At 50.2% G+C, this 18,993-nt stretch overlaps 1 protein-coding gene across 1 annotated transcript; it reads left to right on the top strand.

The window, feature by feature from the left end:
- The first annotated feature begins 4,183 nt into the window (after positions 1-4,183).
- Positions 4,184-17,918, top strand: coro1cb (coronin, actin binding protein, 1Cb). The gene is made up of 11 exons (XM_067250485.1): positions 4,184-4,314; positions 7,489-7,688; positions 11,571-11,693; positions 12,789-12,918; positions 13,131-13,312; positions 13,680-13,799; positions 14,218-14,322; positions 14,785-14,930; positions 15,301-15,358; positions 16,291-16,533; positions 17,025-17,918. The coding sequence occupies exons 2-11, from the start codon at positions 7,491-7,493 to the stop codon at positions 17,142-17,144; spliced, it is 1,425 nt and encodes a 474-aa protein (XP_067106586.1). The 5' UTR covers positions 4,184-4,314; positions 7,489-7,490; the 3' UTR covers positions 17,145-17,918.
- Positions 17,919-18,993: the final 1,075 nt, after the last annotated feature.

Genomic DNA, 18,993 nt, shown 5'->3' with positions numbered 1-18,993 from the left:
TAAACAAGGGGTGGCTTTAGGAGGGAAGGACGCAGGACAGACGTGGTTAATGACCGCTCGTTCTGGGATGCTGACAGGACTGCTCCGGCTGCTCGTGTAGATATGTGCAGAATGAATCGTTCGACTTCCAACCGCGAGTCAACACGTCCTTGGTGTGTTTGGGACTTGCTAACCCACTCCAATCAGGTACTGACATGCAAGAATGATAACACGTTATTGTCACATTTCGTTTCGTTCAGATCGACCTCCGAATGGGTTGGTTTTGACCTTGGCAACTGGTGACTGATCCATTTTCCTTGTTGTCTCATTTCCTCCCCAGTCCTCTGACTCACTGGCTGCAGTGAGACCCGCTTTAATTATAGCTTAGCATTCCACACAGACAGAATGAGGTGAGACAGGGAGGTCAGAGAGAGGGTGGGAGGGAAAAAGAGGGATGGAAATAGAGAGAGTTTGGTGGAAGAGATAGAGACCTGGTGGAGACAGTGGGATAGGTTTGGCGCGAGGCCCTGTGTCGACTCAGACCTGTGCCACCATGACGCCTCACATTTATAAGGCTCGGTGGGTTTGTGCGCTGACCCACTACTTGTGTCTTTCTGTGTTCCTCTCTCGTCACAGTGGGAGAGATAAACCATGGGCCAGAAGCAAGACAAGCCGTCGGAGAAGGAGGGAGACCCAGGCTGTGGCGGGCGGGGGCAGAGGGAGGCAGCATCCGAACCCTCGTCTGAGCCTGAAGACCAGGCCAGTAGCATTGACAGCACTGGGAGCACAGGGGGCAACGGGAGCACAGACTGGCTTAGCGTCTGCAGCCAAACAGAGCAGTTAGATGATCTCCCAGCCCCCCTGGAAGACACCCCTCGGGGGGAGCCAATGAGCCCAGCGCTGGGCTCGGAGGGGGGGCCGGCGGGGGAGGAGGGAGGGAGCGAGGGAGGGGACGGAGAGGGCAAAGCTGTCACATGTAACGCTGAGCCAGAAACAACCCCGAGCCCAGAGGAGAGGAGACAGCGCTCGGAGCCCACCACACAGGAAGAGGAAGACGCAGAGAGTGAGACCATGGCAGAGAGTCGGAGCGGATCTGCCACGGAGGGACGAGGGGCGAGGGAACCACAGACGGGTCACGGAGACGTCAATCCCTCCGAGGACGGGTTTGTGCCGGCTGAGAAGGCCACGCCCTGGGTGGCGTCTGAGGGGGTTGGCCAGGATGCAGGCGGCAGGGAGAGGGGGTGTGAGAAGAGAGGGCACCCTGGGAAGAGAGCGCCTCAGGAGATGTCTGGTCAGCATCGTTCCGTTTCCCCCGGGGAACCCTCCATGGAGAAGAACCTCGGGCGTGTTGGAAGAAATCTGAGGCAAAGTCAGAACGGAATTCCGACTCGGCAGGATGAACATTGGACACACGCTGATGAGGTTGGAGACACTTGTGATGGAATGGGGGTTCGGGATCATCTAGATAAAAGATCCTCGTCCTCACATCTGACAGGTGACTCATTGATGAAGACAAGGGATGGGCGTTCACTGGATAATCATCAAGTCAGCGAAGGAAACACTAATCATGGCAGCGTGAATGATCATTTGGTCCAACTGAACATGGACGGTGAAACTGACAGACTCCCTGGCGACAACGCAACCACGGACAGCGCACATCCCATAAACGCTGCTGAGTGTGTCACTGAGAGAACCGAGGGAGTCGGGGGTGACGTTGGCCTGTGTGCGAAGGTAGAGGAGGAGGAGGAGCCCGGGTTCAAGATGGCGCCCGCCTCTTCCCCACCAAAGGTTCAGAGTCGCAGCGTTCCAGACAAGAAGAGGGGAACCTCGGAACGCGACACGTCTGCTCTCTCACCGGCCTCCAAGCTGCCACACCTCCAAACGGCCTTCTGCTCCATGGAGCAATGCAACTTGGCTCCCTCCCCTCCACTCCCCCTGGCTGTCCCGGAGGACCTTGACAGAGAGCGACAGGTTGCCGCCGTGCAGAGAGAGAGAGAGTTTGTTTGTTTCAGTGCCGTCACCACCTTGCCGCCCGTCAGTCACCTGTTGCCCGAGAGAGAGGCCGAGCCCAGCGGCGACGCGGCTGACGTGGAGGAAGAGACGGAGTCTAACCCGGAGGGGAGGACCAGGAAGAAGGGGCCTCCGCCGCCTGTACCGAAGAAACCCAAAAACGCCTTCAGTAAGATGTGGGCGAAGCTTTCGGAAGAGAAGAAGAGCAGAGGAGGAGTTCACCCTCACCGGGAGAAGGAGAGGAGGAGGCACGGTCAGCTGAACAGAGAGAACACGAGGGACCTCCTCCTCCCCTGCCAGGACACTTCTCTGTTCTGCGACGAGAGAGGGACGGGCCCCGTGTCATCCGAGGGCAACGTGTCCCCAGATGTAGATCCTGTGGATGATTTCTCCCAGAGAAGAAGAGAAGTTCACAGAGAAGATCAGTACAGAAATATTATCGATTTCGACGCCTGGGCGCGTATGGTGAAACGCTCCAGGGATGAGGAACTGAAAAACCTAGACATGTTGCAAGTGAGACCTTCCGTTGAAACGCAGGTCAAAACTAAGGGCCCACCTCCTCCCGTACCTAAGAAACCCAAAAACCCATTTGCGTCTGCAGGTGCATTTCCAGGGTCAGAGGTCACAGCTGGCCCTACAGACGATGACCACCAGGAAGTCGAACCCGTCGCGTGGAGGACCAGGGCGGAGGACAACCTCCGTCCTGACCAGGTCAGCTGGAGGGACTCCTGTGACTACGGCAACCACCGAGAAGCAAGCGATGAAGATGAGGGTAGCGATGGCGAGGCTGTGGAGGAGAGCGAGGTGTCTCGCTACAAGCCTGTGTCTGAGCTCATTAAGGAGACCAACCAGATGCACCAGAAGGTCAGACGTCACAGGGACTCGTTTAGAGGCCCAGACATGAGGAACGACAGCGGGCCAAGCGAGCAGGGATCCAGCCTCAAGGTGTCCCAGATGAAGAAGACTTTCGACGCCACGAAGAAGCCCACGGAGAGGCCACCAGAGGCCAAGCCTCCGCCCAAGAAAGGTAGAGGCTTTATTGACGTGCTGTCCTCTTTCTCCACTCTCTCTCTCTCGCTCTCTCTCTCTCACTCTCTCTCTCTCTCCCTCACTCTATCTCTATCTCTATCTCTCTCTATCTATCTATCTATCTCTCTCCCTCACTCTCTATCTCTCTATATCTATTTATCTATCTATCTCTCTATCTCTCTCAAACTCTCTCTCTATCTCTCTCATTCTCTCTCCCTCCTTTCTATCTCTGTTTTTCTCTTTGTCTTTCTCTCTCATTTGCTCTCACTCTGTCTGTCTCTCTCTAAATATACACATAGATGTAGGTATATCATTCACTGTATCTGTCACTGCCTTAAAGATACCCACTGACACCTGAGAACCCTGTGTTGTAAAGGAGCTATTTTTGTCACATTTTGCATTTAAGCACAACTGGTCAATGGCTCGGAACTGAAAACGTACATGGAATAAATTTGAAAATAGACCTTTACGCACATTGGGGGAATCATCATAATTGTACGTTTTAGCTACGTTTACTAATGTGCTCCTCTGTGCGGTTAATATGATCGGAACGTTATGTAGATGACAGTAAGCAAAGTGTCTGTCCGTCATACAAGCTCAAACGGTAAAGATGAGATACTTAATAATCGCCACTTGAGGTCGCTTAAGCTCAGCAAAAAAACGGTAAAAAAAAAGAATCCTGGAACGATGGCAAGCAGTCTGGAGTAGTGGATGGCTTGATGCACTGTTGTTTTTATTCGGTTTATTATTGTAGCGTGTAGATATTTCTTTTAAATCAAGGAGGTTACTTCAATTTCCACACTATTTTTTTCAAAATAATTTTCTCCTATAACACTGAATAAATACAGTAATTTTCCCATTGCAGGTGCAGAAACCTTAACACGAAAAGCACATATAAAACCCTGGGTTGCGGTTGTTAGAATAATGATTATGATTAAGAGTTATGATCATGATATGCATGGATATTTCCATATGGTTTCATTTGAAATTAGGTAATTGTTGTGAAGTTGATTATTATTATTAGTGTTGGTATAATTTGTATTATCAGCATTTTATGAAAGTACTCATTATATGATTTTAGGATCCTGGGGATGCTAAGATCCTCATGCCTTAAATGAAATAGGTGGGGATGGAACTGGGCGTTGCTTCCGGTTCATAGACTTGCAGTCAGGAGGGAAAGAACGGACAAACGATTGTTGAGAGAAGGGACATCCAAACGGATAAGGGATCACCTATATTCATGTTTTCAGATTGATTACCTCGCGTTCGAGTGAAAACCTTGCATAGATTTAGGAGGTAAGTAAAATTCACCGGTTTCGATTTTGCATTGAACATCTTGCGTGAACATCTTGCGTGTAGGGCTGCGCACCATTTAGCTAGCTGATATGAATGGGAGAAACCAGAAGAACCATGGATACAATCTGCACTTGCGTCATAATAGCTCGCTGGCGGTGGTCTATTCTCCAAATGAGCGCAGCTAGCGTGTTAGCTGGCTTGCATACTATCCATCAACCTAGCTGTGTGTTTAAATGGACATCTTCGTGCAGAAATCTGGATTTTGACTTCTAGCCTAGGTTCATGTATGCTCATTGGCTGGTGAAGTATTTTCCCAAAAATGGGAAAGCACAAAGATAGCTAAGGAAATGGCTATCTAGCTATCATTAGCACAGCGCTAGCTAGCAAGGGAGGCTAACTAGCAAGAAACACTACACAATTGCTTGTGTGACCGAGCCCATTGATTGTTTGTCTGCACATGCCACATTATTGCGTCCCAATCTATCGCCATTCATAACTTCATGTGTATCAATGTTAGAATTCGAGGAATCTATGCATACACGTCACTTTCAATGGCCATTCATCTAACTGCTTTTGTAATTGCTCTTTGGCTATCAATGATGCTTCCAATGATGTGCACTCAATGATGCTGTCTCACAAAGGTCATGAAATGATTAATTTCCGGCTTCTGGAGGAGCAGAGCTCACTGGTGCTAGAGGCTAGTAATATTAACCAGCTGTTCAGAGATTAGATAGATCGTGCATTAGATCTGTTAGATTTGCCCATTGTACCGTCATTCTGTAATTAATGAGTTTGTAAGATGCTGCGGAACTGACACAATAATACCCAAATCTGGAATCCCAGCTGTGTTCCTACACATAGATATCTCTGTGACCTAATCAATGGCAAATGTTCAGGTGGACACAACAAATCTGTGTCAACCTCGACAAGTGTCCACTGAAGCAAATTTTTTAGACAACATGAAACTGACTCAAACCAGAGACTGTTTGGCATGTTCTCCTTAACGTTCGTGGTTGATGTCAAGACAGCCTGGCTGGAGAGCCCCTGTCATGTCATATGCCATGTTGAGGGGGAAAGTAGGTCAGCATGTGGAAAGTAATAACCCATGCGCTGCACAGATCAGGAGAACATCGCAGACCAGGAGGGCTCAGTGCGAAAGCAGCCACCGGGCCACAAAACCATCAAAAGAACAAACTGTTCCGGCCCAGAATTCACAGTCTGTCAGTGCAGGAGACCAGACCAGGGACCTGTTCAGCCCTCTGGATCATGTACAACTAATGCAGTGTGTTCATTTAGCAGACGTTTTCACCCAAAGCGACGTACAGGGCGGAATTTGAACCTGAATCTTTTTTTTGCGGTCAACAGTACCATCAAGCTACATCCTCTATTGTCCATCACTGTGGATGGTGCAATCTGATCCTCGGACCAGATCTTCTACACTTAAACACTCGTTGTCACCGGGAATAGCTCAGGGGTAGAGCATTTGACTGCAGATCATTTGAATCCTCCCACCCTGTGTTGCTTTGGATAAAAGCGTCTGCTGCATTATTATTAAAACTATTTAAGCATGCTGACCCCAGTCAGACAAACCTCCAGCTACATCCTGAGCTGCTAATGCAGCCTTGACTCAGTGAGTGTTTCTGATGGATCAGAATTGCCTGTGCCCTCTGCTGAAAGATTTCACCCAGGGGGATATCTGAGTGGTGAGAAGGGCCTGGTACAGAAACAACACCCTGGCCTCTACTGAGGTGAGGAGTGGAAAGGAGAGGAGAAGGGAGGAGAGGAGAGGAGAAGGGAGGAGAGGAGAAGGGAGAGGAGAATGAGAAGGGAGGAGAGGAGAAGGGAGGAGAATGAGAAGGGAGGAGAGGAGAAGGGAGGAGAGGAAGGGAGAGGAGAATGAGAAGGGAGGAGAGGAAGGGAGAGGAGAATGAGAAGGGAGGAGAGGAGAATGAGAAGGGAGGAGAGGAGAATGAGAAGGGAGTAGGAGAGGAAAGCAGCAATAAGCACTAAAGGCTCTCTGAACATATCTGAGCTCCAGTAATCAGTCTGGAGGTCTGCAGTCATGGCAGGAGGTGGGTAGTGGGCGTGCTTCGGCACGGCCGCTAGAATGTCACACAGAACCTCCACTTCTCGTTCACACACCTTCGATGGAACGACGGAACAGCCCGGTGATATGTCCCAGCTCCCTGAAAACGCCCCTGATTGAAACCCGTCTATCAGCCTACTGTAGACAGGCCATCCTAGCATTCTTTGCTGAACAAGGCTGAATGACGGCAATTTGTAATAATTCATGTAATTTATTTAGCAGATGTTTTATCTAAATCGATGTATGGGGGGGGGGGGGTTGGGAAGGGGTGTTTTGAACCTGCAAACTCGTGGTCTGCAGTCAACAGTCTACCACCGGGCTGGGGAGTGGGTGCTTGTTGCCATGTGACGGGCAGATCGGAGTTTCGTCTCCACTTCCTGCAGATGGTCCTCTTCTGCTTCGACAGGAAACAGAGTCAGCAAAAGATGACCACGCTATGTTGGACTGTGAAGTGGTTAGCTGCTATTGTGACGTGAGCCTGTTAAGTGGTATCGGTGTCCTTTGGGTCGAGAGTCTGAGTGGACGAAGACCATGAACACGAGCCAAGCCCCCCCCCCATCTCAGCCCAGCCGCTCCTGGTCCAGCCCCACCCCAGTTCGGGTTGGCTTGGACTCGGGGCTTGCAGATGCAAACGCCGGCCTCGTAAACCAGTCTAGCAAGGAGGAGAGATGTGCCGTGAACGCGCTGGGTAATCAGATACCAGCCTGCAAAGAATGGAGGGGGAGGGGGGGGGGGGGGGTGTAGGCTTGTGGTGGTGGAAGGGGGGGGGGGGGGGGCGGGGGGGGGTGATGGTGAGGCAACTTTATCCCCTGGTCAGGGCCAGCTGGACTGGGGAGTAAATCTGGTTTTGTGAGACTTCACAGGGACATTCACTTAGTCCTGCGTAAGTGTCTCAGTGTGTGCTGTGGTCATCTGAATGATGTAGTGGTCAGGCAGGCAGAACCACTGTGGTTTCGTCAGTGGGAAACGCCAGCCCTGAATAACGCTGAACTTAGTTGTAATTATGACACCTTTCTCTCTTCTCTCTCCTCCTCCCGATTCCATCCCTCTTTCTTTTCTTTTTCTTTCTTCTCTCTCTCTGATGGCAGACATGTTCAGGCGAGTCGTGCGACAGAGTAAGTTCCGCCACGTCTTCGGCCAGGCGGTGAAGAACGACCAGTGCTATGACGACATCCGTGTCTCCCGGGTCACATGGGACAGCTCGTTTTGCGCCGTCAACCCCAAGTTCGTCGCCCTCATCATCGAGGCCAGCGGGGGCGGGGCCTTCCTCGTCCTCCCTCTACAGAAGGTGACCGCCACTGTCAGGTGTCTCTGTGTTTGTGTCCTCTCTTCCTCCTTTCTCTCCTCTCCTCTTCCTCCTTTCCCTCCTCTCCTCTTCCTCCCCTCCCTCCTCCTCTTCCTCCTTTCCCTCCCTCCTCTTCCTCCTTTCCCTCCTCTTCCTCCTTTCCCTCCTCTCCTCTTCCTCCCCTCCTCTTCCTCCTTTCCCTCCCTCCTCTTCCTCCTTTCCCTCCCTCCTCTTCCTCCTTTCTCTCCTCTCCTCTTCCTCCTTTCCCTCCTCTCCTCTTCCTCCCCTCCTCTTCCTCCTTTCCCTCCTCTCCTCTTCCTCCCTCCTCTCCTCTTCCTCCCCTCCCTCTTCTCCTCTCCTTCCTGTGTTCCTCCTCTCCATCAAACGAGAGGCCGATCCTAAATTTGGTTTGTTCGTCCATGCTAACACTCCACGTTCAGTAACGTTATCTGTGAGAGATTACGGAAGAAAATGTAGTAGCAAAAAGAGAGAGCGAAATACAGCAATGCTCTCATCGTTATGGCTTTAGAGAGCAAGCAGCTCGTCTGCAGGGAGAAGCGTGCGTGCTGCAACAGCCTGAGTTTCTCCTCCTCCTCCGATGCCCCCTTCAATGAGAGCCCGCCCACTGTCAGCAGACATGACCATATATGGAAGTCCAGTTCTTTGCATGTCAGCCGAGAGGACCATTTCCTCTCTCCCCATTGGCTGAATTCATGTGTTGCCTAGTGGATTCTGGGACAGAGGGTTGAATTTTTGAGAGGGAATCTTTCCTCGTGAAACCTTTCTTTTCATGTGTCTTCTCCCAGTAAATGAGGACGTAATCCAAAATACTTCATTCAGTGTTTTTATGACGGGTTTTTTTTGTCCTATGAAATACAGAGGAAATTTCAATAGTGACACAAACAGAATGAATGAATTTGGATTGCCCAGTTGGATTCCTCTCTCCATGACACTGCCCCTTGTTACAGCCTGGTGCCGGTGTGAACCACAGACAATGCATGGAGTTTAATCAGTGTGATATTACAGCTATTTCACGCACCCCCGCCCACTATTAGGCTTGCCTGGCTGACCCGGGGACACGGACTGGGGGAGGGGTGGCAGACACAAATAGGCCACATGGTTGATCAGTAAATATAAGCTACTGTATAGCACGATTTTCCAGCTAGTGTGGCAACAACAGAAGATGAACTACACGGCTTGCAGACCTGAAGCTGGATGATAATAATAATAATAATAATGTATTAATTAAGGTTTTTATCCAAAGCCCCATACAGTTCTGGGGGATTTGAACCTGCAAGGCTGGGGTATAAGGCTGGGGTATAAGCCAGGCAACGCCTGTAGAGGTGTGAGTTTGAATGTAGTGTATCTGTCAATAGCATATAGCTTTGTGCCTGGAGGCCTCTGGACTGTATGATTAGCCTAGTTAGTGACCTGTCTTCAACCCCTAACTCTCTCCCTCCATTCCTCTCTATCTAGCTATATATCTGTCTTTGTTTCGCTCAGTCTCCCATCCTCTCTCAAACTTTTCTATCTCGTTTCATCCCTCTGTCTCCTGTTCTCTCTCTCTTTCTCTATGTGTATTTGTATCTGTCTTTTTCTTTGTTTTAATCACTTTCCAACCCCCTCTTGGTGTCACACTTTCACGCTCTCTCTCTTGCTCTCTCGTACTCTCTCTTACACTCCCTCTCTCTCTCTCACTCTCTCTTACAGTCTCTCTCTCTCTCTTACACTCCCTCTCTCTCTCTCTCACTCTCTCTTACAGTCTCTCTCTCTCTCTTACACTCCCTCTCTGTCTTGCTCTCTCGCTCTCTTTCGCTCTCTCTCTTACACTCCCTCTCTCTCGTACTCTCTTACACTCCCTCTCTCTCTTGCTCTCTCTCTCGCTCTCTCTCTCTCTCTCTCTCTCTCTCTCTCTCTCTCTCTCTCTCTCTTACACTCCCTCTCTTCCTGAGATAATATTTACAGGCTAACATTTGTTCATTTATTTTGGATTTATCTTGATGCTGTTGACGGCGCACTGTAAACTATGTGCAGGCTGCTCGTCAGTATCTTCCCTAGGATAACGGTGAGGTCGATGGGAGCTCAATATGAGGGGTCGCTTCTGAAAAAACAGGTTTAGAGTCAGGTGGCTGGGCGGTTAGGGAATCGGGCTAGTAATCAGAAGGTTGCCGGTTCGATTCCCGGCAGTGAAAAATTACGTTGTGTCCTTGGGCAAGGCATTTCACCTACTTGCCTCGGGGGGAATGTCCCTCTACTTACTGTAAGTCGCTCTGGATAAGAGTGTCTGCTAAATGACTAAATGTAAATGTTTAAACGAGGCTGTTGTAAAATTAGTTCTATAATCATGTCCCATAACAGCCAGGTAGGCTTCAGTTATCCAGCCAGTCAGGTTAGTGTGTCCTATCTTGCATATGCTTTATCCAAACGACGTGCAGTCAGTGGGTCTGCCCCTGATCTACACCCTTCATTATAACTCTGGGGAAGAAGAGATACTGAACAGAGCAGCCGCTGTGTGTTAGCATTCATCCTAAATACTACATGTCTGGTGAAAGCCTTGGACAAACAGAGCCCTCCCCCCCACAATCTCTCCCCTCTACTCCCTCCCTCCCTCCCCTCCAGCCCCTTCCTCCCCCCTGCCCATGTCCTCTTCACTTTGGGAGCAGAAATCAAAATGACTGTTCTTGCCCTCCCTCCTGGCTAGTTGTTACCGTGACAACTGAGGTAATGGCAGGGAGTGTAGCCCCATGGGGCATGTGATCAGATACCCCCTCTCTCCCCCTCCCTTCTCCCCTCACTGCCCCTCCCCGCTGCATTTCATAAACAATCCTGGTGCTTCCTGCTATGTGTATTGATTACAATGGTGTGATGGGGAGAGAGAGGGGTTTAGAGACAAGTACAAGTTTTTGGGGGAGAACGCCAAGCTCAGCAACTATTTGCTGCAGACCAAACGACGCAGCCGAAAATGCTCGGTTCTCTCCGGAAGACGTCGGGCTGCTATCGGGTGGCCTGGCTCACATGCCACAGCTCTGACTCTGAGAGTTAAAAGCAGACCTCTTTATCAGTGTGAAATGTAGAGATGCTGAGGTCACTGACATCACCACAAGCCCAACAACTTGTGAACAGAGGAAGAGGGGGGGGGGGGAGGGGGGAGAGGAACAGAGAGAGAGGGAGAGGGAGAGGGGGGTGGACAGAAGAACAGAAAGAGATAGGGGGGGGGCTAACACAAAGGCCTGGAGTGACTTCAGGCAGAAGGCTGAGACCTGCTTTGCCTGTCTGTCTGTGTTCCTCTTTGCCCTCTCTGCCTGCCTGTCTGCCTCTGCCGGTCTGTCAGACAGGATTACCCAGAGAGAATAAAGGAGTGTTCCTGGCCTGTCCTCATCCGTCATTGATCCGGGGGACAACCAGAGGTCACCGCTTGACCTTTAGGTGCATGATGTCATCTGGAGGAGCACTGATTGGCTGAATTACCTTTTGTTGGGAATTTCAGCCCGTCCACGCTTAATTTTTTTAAATCCGGTATCAGGGGTGACGCTTAGTCCTGAAAGAAGAAAGACGTTGAAGAAAAGTGATTGTGGAGATGAGCGTTATCTCCATGAACTCAGGACCAGCACCATATGTTCAGACGGACATGACAGCTAAAGTGAAATGAATGAGCATCTCTATGGACTTCACCTTCTCCACCAGCTGGTTCTACCAAGCCGTCCTCAAGTCCCCCCTCTCTCCTGTCTCGCTCTCTCGCTCTCTCTCTCTCTCTCTCCAGTCTCTCACCAGCCCCCCCCCTCCATTATCTCTCTCTCTAGTCCTCCCACTCACCTTCTGTCTGTCTGTCCACAAACTGGTCTCAAAGACAAATCCTACCACACTAACCTGTTTCTCTCTCCCCAGACTGGTCGCATAGACAAGACCTACCCGACCGTGTGTGGTCACACGGGGCCTGTGCTGGACATTGACTGGTGCCCTCACAACGACCACGTCATCGCCAGTGGTTCGGAGGACTGCACCGTCATGGTATGGACCTGAGGGCCGGTTTGACCATGAGGGCCGGTTTGAGTTATTTGAGTTTGTATAGCTTTTTTCCCCACAAGCACTGTCACAGAAGGCTTCATATGCCCACAGATCATCACCAAGGGGAAATAATCCCCCCCCAAAAATACATAATTTTTTTAAACATTTTATTTTAAACCTTAGGAGCCGTTTAGTATGGGGTTAACTGGTCCTAAGTGGTTCAGTGTGAGAACACTGAGTGAGAGTTGTAATTCTACCGCCTCCGCTGGTGAGCTCCACAGCCCCTGTGTGTCTTCAACACAGAAATCAGATACTTGGATAGAATGACCTCATCCGACCAACCCCATGAAAGGTTGTGCTATTTAGACATATTTGGTCTTCTGAAATGCACATGGATAAATGCATACAGCACAGGCCTGATCAGCAGCACATGGGCCTGAGCTGGAGAAGAAGGCAACTAAACAAGTTCATTCAAAAAATCTTGGCTAAGTATAATTTTTTTTGACTGCATAAGCAGATATTGTAATCTGCATATGTGACTGTTGCCGATAATGGATAAAATCTTATTTAACTCAAACTCTTAAGTCATTATTTACATGAAGGCCTTTCTCAGGAGTGGATAACCAGTGATAATATCAAATGCTGTGTATGTCAAGTCTTTCATTTCAATCCCAAATCTGGTGAAAGCACAGGCATGTTGTCATGCCAACTTGATTCTTCTCTTACTGTTCTGATGGGGCCTTTCCCCCTGAGAATCACCCTGCTGCCCTCTGCAGGCTGCTCCTAGCCAACACACCTTGTTCACACAGTGCCATGTGTAATGTAGGCTAATGCATTCATTTATCAGACGCTTTCATCCAAAGCAATTAGCAGAGGGAGATTTGAACCTTGATATGCAGTCAAAATCTCTACCACGGAGCTCTACCCATAGGCCCTCCCCTCCTGTATAGGGCTGATGATGAGTGATATTGTGGGTTGTACGTCTAAAGGTTTCACTCGATGACATTCCAGAAAGGTTTGCCTCTGGTGTTTTGTTGTACTGCAGTTCTGGTGTATTTTTGTTTTGTAACGAATTCTCAAGATACTTTGTGTGTCCAGGTGTGGCAGATCCCTGAAAACGGCCTGACGGTTGCCCTGTCGGAGCCCGTGGTCGTGCTGGAGGGACACTCCAAGAGGGTTGGCATCGTAACCTGGCACCCCACTGCCCGCAACGTACTCCTCAGTGCAGGTAGGGGCCCCACCAGACTCCCATACCCCTGGTCCTGATCCTTGGTTGTTGATGCTAACCCCGTTGATGCTAACTCCGTTGATGCTAACTCCGTTGATGCTAACTTTGTTGATGCTAACCCCGTTGATGCTAACCCCGTTGATGCTAACTTTGTTGATGCTAACCCCGTTGATGCTAACCCCGTTGATGCTAACCCCCCACCCTCCCCTCAGGCTGCGACAACCAGATCATCGTGTGGAACGTGGGCACGGGCGAGGCCATGATCACGCTGGAGGACATGCACCCTGACGTGATCTTCAGCGCCTGCTGGAGCCGCAACGGCAGCCTCATCTGCACGGCCTGCAAGGACAAGAAGGTCCGCGTCATCGACCCGCGCAAGGAGAAGGTGGTGGCGGTGAGCGGAGAAGACCAGCACCCGCGAGGGGCTTTTCTTTTTACACCACACGGAGGAGCACACATTACATTTACATTTAGTCATTTAGCAGACGCTCTTATCCAGAGCGACTTACAGTGAGTACAGGGACATTCCCCCGAGGCAAGTAGGGTGAAGTGCCTTTCCCAAGGGCACAACGTCATTTGGCACGGCCAGGAATCTAACCAGCAACCTTCTGATTACAAGCCCGATTCCCTAACCGCTCAGCCACCTGACTCACATGACTCACATGCAGATACTCACACACACACAGACAGACACACAGTCCACCTAGACACACACACACACTGTCACCCGCTGTCTCAAGGCCGTGCTGTCTCTCTTCCAGGAGAAGGACAAGGCCCACGAGGGAGCTCGACCAATGAGAGCCATCTTCCTCGCCGACGGCAACATCTTCACCACCGGCTTCAGCCGCATGAGCGAGCGGCAGCTAGCCCTGTGGAACCCTGTAGGTCTCACACACACACACTATCCTTAACCCTGTAGGTCTCTCACACACACACACACTATCCTTAACCCTGTAGGTCTAACCCTCGCCTCACAATCACACACACACACACACTATCCTTAACCCTGTAGGTCTAACCCTCGCCTCACACACACACTATCCTTAACCCTGTAGGTCTAACCCTCGCCTCACACACACACTATCCTTAACCCTGTAGGTCTCTCACACACAGACACACACACACACTATCCTTAACCCTGTAGGTCTAACCCTCGCCACACACACACTATCCTTAAACCTGTTGGTCCCCTCACCATGCATACACAACACACACTAACCCTCGCTACCTCACCATACACACACACACACAAAAACAGCCAGATCTTACCAGACCACAATCTTCCTCCTCTGCTAACAGAAAAGCATGGATGAGCCGATATCAGTCCACGAGATGGACACCAGCAACGGAGTCCTCCTGCCCTTCTACGACCCCGACACCAACGTGGTCTACCTGTGTGGCAAGGTATGTCTGCTGCTGGCTCCGCCCCCTCAGCAGGGACGTCCCCTTTGGCAGATTTGGCTTTCGTCTGGTGGTTTAATAACAAAAGATTAAGAAAAACTAGGATCTCAAGTGTCGGATCAGGACACTCACCAGAGCTGACGTTCTCTTCTTTCTTCCTCTCCAACCTTCTCCCTCTCCATGTCTCTCTCTCTCTTTGTCTCTCTCTCTCTTTGTCTGTCTCTCTCTTTGTCTCTCTGTTTCTCTCTGTCTCTCTCTGTCTCTCTCTCTTTGTCTCCGTCTCTCTCTCTCTTTGTCTCTCTGTTTCTCTCTGTCTCTCTCTCTCTTTGTCTCTCTCTGTCTCTTTTTCTCTCTCTTTTCCTTCTCCTCTACCGCTCCATATTTCTCCCTCCATCTCCTTGTCTCTCTCTCCCGTTTCCCTATTCCTTTCTCTCCCTATCCATCGTTGGTCCTCTCCCCCTGCAGGGCGACAGCAGCATCCGCTACTTTGAGATCACGGACGAGGCTCCGTTCGTGCACTACCTCAACACCTTCAGCAGCAAGGAGCCCCAGAGGGGCATGGGGTACATGCCCAAGAGAGGCCTGGACGTCAACAAATGCGAGATCGCCAGGTACTCGAAGCGGCCGCCAGCCAGTCCAGGCTAGAGAGAATCGGATGTTTATACTCTTTTAGTCCACTAGAGGGCGGTGGGGATCGAATGTGTTGGTGTTTAAGAGCGTTTGACTGAAGAACAAGAGGTCAAATCCTTCCTGTTCTATATGCACTTTGGATAAAAGGATCTGCTAAAGGAATACTTGAATCTTTTTTTCTAAAGATTAATGCATTTGTGCTTTCATGATATAGATATATAGTGTAGAGTGACAGGGAATTTTGGGGAAAAGAGAGAGGGGGGGGGGGACAAACAGGAAATGACCCGGGGTGGAATCAAACCCATGCCTCTGCCTTCAATGAAGATGCATACTTTCATGTGTTTCCTCTAGGTTTTATAAACTGCATGAGAGAAAGTGTGAGCCGATCATCATGACTGTTCCCCGGAAGGTTGGTCATTCTCCTGCTCTTGTTACCAGATGTTAACTGCAACATCCAACCTGATTCAAATGTAGCTGGACTTTAAAGACACAGTATGACATGCAAAAAATAGACCTGTACCGTCTGACTCCTTGTGCTCTCTTTCTCGCTTCCTCTATCCTCTCCCTCGCTCACCGTCTCCCTCCGCCTCTTGCTCTCTCTGTCCTCCACCTCCATCCTCTCTGTCCTCCACCTCCATCCTCTCTCTCCTCCACCTCCATCCTCTCTCTCCTCCACCTCCACCTCTCTCCTTCACCTCCATCCTCTCTGTCCTCCACCTCCATCCCCTCTCTCTCCTTCACCTCCATCCTCTCTGTCCTCCACCTCCATCCCCTCTCTCTCCTCCACCTCCATCCTCTCTGTCCTCCACCTCCATCCTCTCTCTCCCTCCACCTCCATCCTCTATCTCCCTCCACCTCCATCCTCTCTCTCCCTCCACCTCCATCCTCTCTCTCCCTCCACCTCCATCCTCTCTCTCCTCCACCTCCATCCTCTCTCTCCCTCCACCTCCATCCTCTATCTCCCTCCACCTCCATCCTCTCTCTCCTCCACCTCCATCCTCTCTCTCCCTCCACCTCCATCCTCTCTCTCCCTCCACCTCCATCCTCTATCTCCCTCCACCTCCATCCTCTCTCTCCCTCCACCTCCATCCTCTCTCTCCCTCCACCTCCATCCTCTCTCTCCTCCACCTCCATCCTCTATCTCCCTCCACCTCCATCCTCTCTCTCCCTCCACCTCCATCCTCTCTCTCCCTCCACCTCCATCCTCTCTCTCCCTCCACCTCCATCCTCTCTCTCCCTCCACCTCCATCCTCTATCTCCCTCCACCTCCATCCTCTCTCTCCTCCACCTCCATCCTCTATCTCCCTCCACCTCCATCCTCTCTCCTTCACACGCACGCAGTCGGACCTGTTCCAGGACGACCTTTACCCGGACACGGCGGGGCCGGACTGCGCCCTGGAGGCGGAGGATTGGTTCGAGGGGAAGAACGGAGATCCCATCCTCATCTCCCTGAAGAACGGCTATGTGCCCGGCAAGAACCGGGACTTGAAGGTGGTGAAGAAGAACGTTCTGGAGAGCAAGCCGGCTACAAAAGCAGAGCACACCTCACCGGCCCAGAAACAGGCCTCTCCACAGCCCTCAATAGTAAGTAGGAGTGGGACTAGACTGTTGATAGGCCAACCGCATTTACAGGGAAGGCTAGCTTCAGAGAAATAACACACTACTACAGTAGATGTGGATGACCGTAGAAAGGAGCGATGCTAAATGTTTTCAGATTTATTTAGTATTTGTAAGTGGAGACGAGATCCTTGTCTGATGGTGATGACGATGTGTTGAGAGTGTGATGATGATGGTGGTGATGATGATGTGTTGTGAGTGTGATGATGATGGTGGTGATGATGATGGTGGTGATGGTGTGTTGTGAGTGTGATGATGATGATGGTGATGATGATGGTGGTGATGGTGTGTTGTGAGTGTGATGATGATGATGGTGATGATGATGGTGGTGATGGTGTGTTGTGAGTGTGATGATGATGATGGTGATGATGTGTTGTGATGGTGATGATGTGTTGTGAGGGTGATGATGATGGTGGTGATGATGATGGTGGTGATGGTGTCCTCTTACCTCTCTACAGAAAAACGAGGGTAAGTTGGAGGAGCTGCTCCGAGAGGTCAAGTCTCTGCGCGACCTTGTGACCCTACAGGATCGCAGAATCGCCAAACTGGAGGACCAGGTCGCCAAGGTTGCCATGTAGGAAACGCCCCCCCACCCCCACCCCACCCCCCCTTCTCAGGACCAATCCTCGGTTTGGAGAGAGTTACGTGGGCGGGGCCAGTCACTGCCAAATTGAAAATTCGGCTTCATCATTCCGCTTGGTGTTTTCCCAGTGACGATCCCAAGCACACATTCCAAGACAAACTTTTTTTTTTTTTCCTCATCATGCCAACCCTCTCAGTCCTTCCTCTTAAAACACTGACAAAGAAAAAAAAAACTCTTGCGATCCATCGTCCACCTTTTTACCGGGGATAAAACATATAACTGCCATTTTTGTTGATGGTTATGTTGAAGTCTTAATTATTTTTTTGGGTTTTGTTATTGTTTGAAATTGTGGTCAAGGACATTCTGATTGTGAAGTTTGTACTTACTGCGATAATATCAATGATTTTATGTAACCATCAGTATTGCCATATTCCCTTGATTTTCGTGCTGCCAAATTTAAACGTGTGTGTGTGTGTGTGTGTGTGTGTGCGCGCGCGCGTGTCCATGCACTCTTACATCCTTCATTTCTTTTTGTGTCTTCTCTCCTGTTGTACATTCCACAGGCTCTCATAGAAATGAATTAGTCAACGAGAAGAATAGGTTTTTTGTTCTCTCTCTCCAAACTATAGCTGTTACACTGTTGCTGACGAGTGAGAAACACGATTTTCTGCCCACTGCTCGTGTTCATAAGCATCAGGTGGGTGAATGTGAAGGGGCTCCTTCGGCTACTTTTAGCACCTGCTCTTTACGGGCTTTAGATTTTAACTGTGGGGGGAGGGTGGGGGGTGGGGGGGGAGGGTGGGGGGTGGGGGGGGAGGGCGTTTCGGAGGCGGTTAGGAGAACCGTAGCGCTCTGGTGTAAATGTTGTGTAAATGTAGTGGTGCCTATGTCACTCTGTGACTGGTATTAAGGGTCAAACTGAGGTAGGCCTCCCTGCGGTCTGTGGAGGGACCACTCTCTCAGCACCTGTTTCACTGAACCCTCTGACAAATAGTCCTGTGCATGCAATAAAGATTTTACTCATGCAGATGTCTTCTCCACAATAAATCCCTTTGTTCTGACTTCTCTCTTTGAATGACTGTTTTGTGTGTGGTTTAAAAAGGACCAGTGACCAGTGTGTCGTCTAGCGAACCAAAATCCCACCAGTTTAACTAGCAGACTGTTGTTTTAAAAGAATTGCTTTAATCAGCAGGGTGACTCAAAAGATTGTTTTCATACAGGCCTATTTCTAAGGACAAATTTGTACATGTTATCAAGAGACCCATTACTATGGCGTGTAACAGGATACTCCGTAAGGAGAGATGTTCCTAGCTCCCAACAGAGTCACATCCAGATGTGCTGTCAAAACAAACAAAAGCACGTAGCCACGGTTGTCGTTGCCATGGTGAGCCTATAAAACGGGCCTCTGCTCCTGACTTCCTGTCCAGACTGACAGAGGCTGAGGGCCTCTAGAGGCTAGACTCATGTACTAGCCATGCTCAGGGTCTCTGATAGGCTGTCTCTAGAGGCTATAGGCCTCTGACAGGCTGGTGTTAAAGTATGCAGGCCTCTGATAAGCTGGCTCTGGAGCCAGAGGGTGTGTGATAGGCTGGCCCTGTAGCTGCCAGACTTCAGACACCAGTGAACTAGCTAGATGGGGGTGATGACAGAGGACGATGACAGCAGATATACACTGAAGCATTTACTAGCTAGTCAGGATGGAGTCCTTAAACAAGCAGATAAGTTCTTAGCTGGTCATTTGTTTACTTACATGAGAGTTTTCTAAAAAAGACTTTAGCCCGTCTCTTCCTCATTCTAGTTTGGCAACGCCTTCTGCCTCTTTCTTCCTCCCTGTCCAGACCACC

Source organism: Osmerus mordax, chromosome 14 (genome assembly GCF_038355195.1).
Source record: "Osmerus mordax isolate fOsmMor3 chromosome 14, fOsmMor3.pri, whole genome shotgun sequence".
In the NCBI taxonomy this organism is placed as follows: domain Eukaryota; kingdom Metazoa; phylum Chordata; class Actinopteri; order Osmeriformes; family Osmeridae; genus Osmerus; species Osmerus mordax.
The sequence above is the reverse complement of the archived record's forward strand: the minus strand, read 5'-3'. Positions and strand labels throughout refer to the sequence as shown.

Coding starts and splice junctions, on each gene's coding strand:
- coro1cb (XM_067250485.1), top strand. CDS start 7,491: ATGTTCAGGCGAGTCGTGCGACAGAGTAAGTTCCGCCACGTCTTCGGC. Junction 13,313..13,679: donor GCAAGGAGAAGGTGGTGGCG/GTGAGCGGAGAA, acceptor TCTCTCTTCCAG/GAGAAGGACAAGGCCCACGA. Junction 14,323..14,784: donor TGGTCTACCTGTGTGGCAAG/GTATGTCTGCTG, acceptor CTCCCCCTGCAG/GGCGACAGCAGCATCCGCTA.